We start from the raw sequence: 7,080 nt of genomic DNA on the forward strand, positions 1-7,080 counted from the left end.
CCCGCTACGCCACAGAATACAAGGCAAACACCAGACGCCCCCCACCCCCCACCCCGCAGCCTGTCGCAGGCGCATCGCGCCCAGTGACACAGCACCAGACACACGCCCTACAGCAATGCGCCGACTCAGCTGGGCACGGCTCCGGCCTCACATTCTACACACACCCACGGCACACGCCGCCTCACAGGCGCGCCTGCCATGCCGGTCGTCACCTGGTGCACCCCCACTCGGGGTGGCTCAGGCCCCCCACCAATAGGCCAGTCAGGGCCGGGCGGGATGCACTCGAGCCACGCTGGCACTCGGCCTGCGGTGGGGGGAGGGGATACAAGCGTGCTCACCGTCGCCCGGCGCTCCGACGCAACGCCGCTCGGGGCCTCACCGCCGGCATCCGCAGCGATGCATCGCGCTGACCTCCACACGCCGCGGGTGCTGGACTCTGGGATGCCACGCACTGAAGTGTTTCCCCCCGCCTTTCCATTATTGAGCAAGAGGGCAGAGATGCAAACCAAGCACTCACAACAAGACAGGGAGAAAAGGAGGGAGTCAGGCGCATGTGCGGCGTGAAAATTTCAGCGTCTGGCGATGAGATATACATCGTGTGCCAGCGCAACGGTTACGCCTACCTGAGGTTGGGCATCTTTGTGCCCGCATAGTATGTTTCACATCAATGATTTCATCAATGATACGAAGGAGCCGCCATCAACGCGAGAATGGACTAAGAGGCCGCCTTCACCTCAGATGCCGTGAGCACAGGCAACGTCCCAGGCCCTGACGTCCTTGCGATGGTTGCCTTCTCCTGCTCCGACTCTGGCTCGTCCGGTTGGAAAATTTGCCAGGGAAGGGACGGCAGGGTGCAACGCAGCGCGTGTCGAAGGCTGTACCACTCCACCAGGTCGCCTTCCTCCGATGCCGCCAGCAGTGCCTTGGCAGTTCTGCTCCGCACGGCATCGCTGTATTCCGCCGAGTCTGGTCGCTCTCCTTTGAGAGAAGCCAAGTTTGCCTGTTTAAGTCTCTTGTTGCGGCGGTGTGTGGCATGCGTGGAGGATCGTGCCTTGATGTCAGCTTTTTCGCTGCCATGCTGCTCCGCAACGTGGCCGCTGCGGTGTGTTCCCACCACCGCCTGCGTAAGCTTGTGTTTTCTACCCTTTTGGGTGATTTTCACGGAGAAGTCACTCTCCGAGCCGGCAGCGGCAGCGGCAGCGGCAGCGGCTTTGTTCAGGGTTGCGTCGTTCTCCAGCAGCGAGTCGGTCTTCGGCAATACATTGCCGTCCGTCAGCTCCCCCACCGTGCCAATCCAGGCAACATGTTGGCTATGGAAAGGGAAGTGAGTAGACGTCTTGAAGCGTGGCAGCCCCTGCACCGCCTTGTCCACCATGTGTGCCGTGATGTGCCGCTCCTCCGTTCGCTTCTCTTCCACTACATTCCTGCGTGACTCGAGCAGGTTCATGTAGTCGTGTGTCAAACCTCGTACGCCGAGCAGGTTAGCCGCCTCGGCCGTGAGCTGCATCCCTGTGTAGGCCGCCGCAGAGATGCGGCCAATCGTGACACGCGCAAGAGAGCTGCCTGCAACCGCCTCCGGCGATCCGACAAGGGCAGCGTGAATGGCTTCTTGGCGCGTCATGTCGTCTAGCGCGGCCAGTGCTGCCTTCGCGCGTGGAAGAGGAAGCAAGTAGAGGCCGAGCACCACTTCACTCTCCTCTACTAGCGGGCACAGCACGGCCTCGATGCGGGTATAGAGGCCTTCGACCGTGTCGTGGACAAGGTGGCGGCAGAAGCGTACGATGCAGGTGGCCCCTACTGGAGGCAGCATCGACGGCGGCGAGGAGGCCGTGAAAGACGTTGGCAGCGGCACCTCGTGGGTGATCAAGGACGACGGTAGTGGGGTTCGTTCCATCTTTTTAGCCGCAGCTTCTGCAATCGCGCTGTCAGGCATGGGGCTACCGGCGCATTGTGCCATCTCTTCCTCAAAAGAGGTAGCGAATGCCTCTCGCTTGCAGTACGTCTCATCAGCAAAAAGCGCCACCGAATCGAGGGCGCCACCGTACAAGGGCATGTGGTTTGCCTCGAATGCCTGCGCGACCGCCTGGACGGCGCGCAACACAGCTTTAGCGTCCATGTCAGTCACAGATCGAACTATTCCCTTAACCAGCCGTGAGTACGCAAAGCGACGCGTGCCGTCGCCGTCCAGACACTCGATTCGCCGCCGCAGTCGGCTGAGCACCGCTTCCATCAAGTCGAATGTCTCGATAGGCATCTGGCCATCGACGAGCTTGAGGAAAAGATCGCAGAGTGGCTGCGATGGCTGGTAGCGCACAGCTGCGTACCACATGTTGTATGTAAAACGCGTCAGCTCGAGCTCCACGATAGGGACGGCCACCTTCCACGGACAGTCCTCGACTGTCAGCCGCTCGTTGGCTGTCGGGGTCTGCTGCAATCCGGGGCTGTGCTTAGTGTCACCGCTGCTGTTGCCGCCGGGGAGCACGTTGAACGGTGACGACGTGATGGTTGCTGTAGGTAAGCGAAGGGCGACGGTGCCGGGCAGCACAAGCGGCAGCTCGGCTTGCACATTCTGCGGGGACAAGTTCGAAAGCACATCGCGGGCGAACTGCGTGACAACGTAGCCGAACGGCACGTTTTCCTCTGTGGCAGCTACATCCTCCTTGGACGCGTCCAGCCGCGTCAGGAGCACCTCACGGTGTTCGAAAAGTTGGCAGGTGCGCGGGGCGAGCATCTTGCTGTCTCGTACAAAGCGTGCCCGGCGGCGGATCGCCCTGTACGCCTTGAAGAAGTTGTGCAGGATGCATGCAGCCTGGGCCTCCGTCCAGTAGTAGTTGGGCACGTCGGGGGTGATGGTGGTGCGCAGGAAGTGCGGAATCGACTGCCAGGCAGAGACGGGGAACACGGGAATAACAGTCGCTTCCGAAACCCGCTGCAACATGCCGCCGACCGCGCCCTCGCTGAATGCTGCTTCATTCCCCTCATCAAGCCACGTTGACAGCGTGTGCAGCTGACGCGCGCGCAAGAGGGCCGCGTTCAGCTGGTGCTTCATGTTGATTGCCAGGGTAGAGAGCTCGGATAGAATGTTGGCAGTGGAATGGCGGAGCTCAATGCCGAGCTCTGTTTGCAGCGCCAGTGGCACCTCGCGCGGTCGCGGCGTCAGGGCAGCCTCGTCGCCCTGCTCATCTACCTGCCGTACAAATCGCTTCTCGTGAACGTACGTATACAAATCTCTCACTTTCTCCTCCAGCTCGGAGACGTTGAACTTGAGATCGAGGTTCTGCTGCGTCAGTCCAGCAATGCGCATGCGATAGGCGCAGCGGTCATCAAAGGCGGAGTGCAACAGCTCCTCCTGTAGCGTCAGGCGCGATTTCACCAGTTCGTGCTTCGCAGCAGCCATGAATTCCACTGGCACATTGTGGAACTTGGCATCCCCGTCACGCCGCCTACCGCCGCTGCATTCGCTGTCGCCGCGGCTGGCATCGTCGCCGTCGGCATTTGAAGCTCTCGGTCGAAAAGACTGCTGCCCGTCCGACGACGTCTGGAGCGCCATCACCTCCGAGCTGGCTGGAGGTATGGGGATGTTGTGATCCGCTAAAGTGTCCACCAGCTGCTCGATGCGGAGACCCAGCTGCTGATTTGCTTGAAACACAGACGCAATGAGGTGGCGAAAGTCGCGGAACTGATCCTCTGTCTTCTCGCAACTGTTCATGCGCTCCACGAGCTGCTCCTTGATCGCCAGGAGCTCCACATCTCGCTCCTGCCGCAGGGCGAAGGCAGCAGCGTGCTCCGCCTCCGCCTCCGCCGTTGCCTGCTTCCTCACCCGCATGAGCTCGCGTATCTTTCCTTCGAAAAATGTCTCGAACTGCTCGTACAGCTCTTTCTGCTGTTGCTTCAGCGCCTCTGCCTTGTCCTCGGCGGCGTGGTGCAGTGCAGCGACTACATCCTCGCTATAACGGCGCATCCACGCCACCACCTTGGTGAGAGGTGGGTACACAACAGGCAGGAGGGAGAGCGCCTTTTGAATAACCTTGTGCCGATCCTCTATCGACGTGCGTTGCCCACCGCGTTGCTGGAGAAAACCCTCGAGCTCGCGCAGCCGTTCGGCCCGCATGGCGGCTGTGACACCCGTAGACTCCGGCAATGGTGCTGGTATGCCGGTGCTTACGAGTTGCGAAGAGGGCGCGGGCGTTGCCGTTGCAACCATAGACACCACTCGTCCAGCGCTGGTGGTAGTCGCTGCAGCGCCATACGCCACACCAGTGGGAGACGGCTGCGGCGGCGACCAAGACATAGCGAGACGCGGCGCTGCACTCGTGCTCTTGTCGGGCTGAGCTGCGGCTGTCTTGCTGGGCTGGTGCGTCACGGAGGCCGCGAGGGAATGCAACGTTGCTGGCGTGTTCCATGGCTGCCCGTACATCTCCGGTGAAGGGGCAACAGCAATGTAAGGAGAGGTACTACCTGACCTTATCATCTCCTCCGTAGGTGGGACCGTGTTGCACCGTGAGCGTTCTCTCAGAGAGGTGGGGAACATGTGCGAAAGGCCCGAGGAGGGCGGGCCTTGTCGACGCAGTGCCGGAAGGCCCTGCTGGGAGGAGCGCGAATGCATGCTGAAGGTAGCGCACAGCCAGATGAGCCGGGCGGCACAAAGAGGTTGGTAGAGCGGCGTCAAGTCATGCCCGAGGTGCCGCGCACACTGCGGTGGTGAGGAGGAGAATACGTCCTCTCTTCGTAAAATGATGAAGACCGCTAACCGGACACGGAGAGGGTGTGGGTGGGTGTGGGCGGGTGTGAATGACGCTGGTAAGATTGTGCGGAGGGAGGGGGAGGAGGGGGGAGTCACACTTACTTACTCAGACGTATAAAAGGGAATGAGAAGTTACTGCGATGACGCAGAGGCGCACGCGAGTACACACAGAGAGAGAAAAAAAAAAAAAACACGAAAGACGGAGATGCGGGGAGAGGAAAGGCGAGACAAGTTGGCAGAGAAAAGAACGCCGTGATGCGCGAATGGCGAAGCGCAAGCACTAATGCGACAGAGTACGATGGCGACCGTGAACAGCACACACACACACACACGCACACAGAGAGAGAGAAGGCAAGAAGAATGAGTGAGTCAACACTGGGCGTATGGGCGGGCGGGAGAAATCATCGGACCTTTCCTCAAATACGCCGCGAGAACGAATGGGGGGGGAAGCGAGCAAACAGAGGTGTGTGTGTATGGGCTAAAGGGATCAGCGAGGAAAAAAGAAAACACGCGCGATTGGTGGTATAGGCTCGAGTCCTTCCCACAAAGCTGAGACTCCCAAGAGGACTAACTTCTTGTTTGCTTGCTGTTTCACATTCGTGTGCCTGTGCCTGTGTCTTTGTGTGTGTATGTGTGTGAGTGTGGGGTGGAGAGGAGCCAAAGACAACGAGGAGGTGTCCACTCTATCTGCCTATTTGTGTCCCCCTCCCCTCCCCACCAATACCACTATGAGGAGGCCCAGCAGCACCCACACACAGAACTCAGCCATTGGGTTTAGGCACTCCAACTCGAACCGGTTTAGGGTCTTTTTACTGGTTCGATTACTCGTGCCCTTCGCACAGATTGGCGCGTCATGCATCAATGTCACTGCCATCGCCGCCATCGGTCACCTCGCTGTGGGAAGAGGCCCACGCACACGCACCACATGGCAGTTCTGAAGGCGGCGAGAGAATGGCGTCCATCACAACAACAGCAGCACGAAAAGAGCCACAGTGGGGAAGAGGGAGGAAGAGAGAAGAACAACGGTATATCATCCACGTTGGTCTACCACCCCCCCCTCTCAACTCGTTCCTGCCACTATTGCCGGCGCCGTCATAGAGCAGCACCAACAACTCCAAAAAGCGACCCCAAAATACGCAGATGGCTCCCTCCTGGGGGTGAATAAGAAGAGTCATGCACGACTCTTCTTTCCTCTTCCCTCCTCCTGTCTGAGGCAAAACCATCACCTGGTCGCTCCCTCTCTCTCCCCCCCCCCATCCTCTCTCTCCGCACGCGACCCATCACCGCACAACAAGGGGGGAGAAGGGTCACCACATACTATTGCAATCCACCGCTACACTCGCGGTGCAGCAAGACCAGCTGACATACAGGCATTTTTAAACAACAGGGAAATAGTACAACCGAAGAAGACGAAGAACATGTAGGAAGAGAAGAGCCAACGGAACGACGAGTCTGTGAGAAGGTCCCCACCGACAACAGCCAGCGCACGCACAACTCCACTGCAGACACATGCCATACAGAGGCCGATGCGCCTATACGCGAGCCTGTCTGATGGAATGCGGGTGGCAGACCGCGCGGCTGCCTCTGCGTGGGCGTGCGCAAAGAGTATTTGCGTTTAGCTGATACGATGCAGAGTTTTAGTGATGGCGAAGCAACAACCAACAAAACGAGCTGATGGCGGCTGCGTGCTAGTAGGCCAGTAAGTAATCCACACGTTAGCCTGAAAGATACAGACGAACACGACAGCGCCTGAGTAGAAGGCGTAGGTGTGACAAAAGGGAAGGATAAGGGGGCGATAGAGAGAGAGGGAGGGCATCAGAGAAGAAGCGCGCAGATGAACCAGAGGGGGGAGGGAAGGTTGAGCAGTGAAGGATGGGGAGCGGACGATACTAGGGTGGCCTTCCCACCACCCCCCCCCTTGCCTACAGCTGAACGCCCTCCTCCCCGCTGCAGCACGCCACACCCTCTACACACCAGAACTTTTCTCGTTTCATCCAAGGGAAGCTCTCAACTTCACGAATCTGCTTTCCCCTCCCCGGCAGCCTCTCTGGGAAAATTTGGGACGGATTCTTTGCCAAACTTAGGGCCGGGGTCAAATGGTCAGGTATTACTGGCGGGAATTTGTTTGGGAAACCAGGTTAGTAAAGCTCCAACCGGGGGTTTCAATAGGTTTTAGGGAACCCTTCCCAACTTTGGGCCATAACTAATGGGGGGAAAAGGGGGTTCCAAAGTACCCGGAATTTTGCAAGGAAAACCCCCTTTCCGCGCGGAAAGGGCCCCTTTTTAAACACAAATTCGGCACTTTTCCCACGTTTGGGGTTTCCCTTCCCCAATGG

General features: G+C 59.0%; 1 protein-coding gene across 1 annotated transcript; it reads right to left on the reverse strand.

Annotated features, from left to right (window-relative positions):
• Positions 1 to 715: 715 nt before the first annotated feature.
• On the reverse strand, positions 716 to 4,111 carry LBRM_22_0410 (conserved hypothetical protein; the record flags this gene model as incomplete). The annotated part of the gene is made up of 1 exon (XM_001564910.2): positions 716 to 4,111. The coding sequence occupies one exon, from the start codon at positions 4,109 to 4,111 to the stop codon at positions 716 to 718; it is 3,396 nt and encodes a 1,131-aa protein (XP_001564960.2).
• Between the last annotated feature and the right edge of the window lie 2,969 nt (positions 4,112 to 7,080).

Source organism: Leishmania braziliensis, chromosome 22, assembly GCF_000002845.2.
Source record: "Leishmania braziliensis MHOM/BR/75/M2904 complete genome, chromosome 22".
Classification (NCBI taxonomy): Eukaryota; Euglenozoa; class Kinetoplastea; order Trypanosomatida; family Trypanosomatidae; genus Leishmania; species Leishmania braziliensis.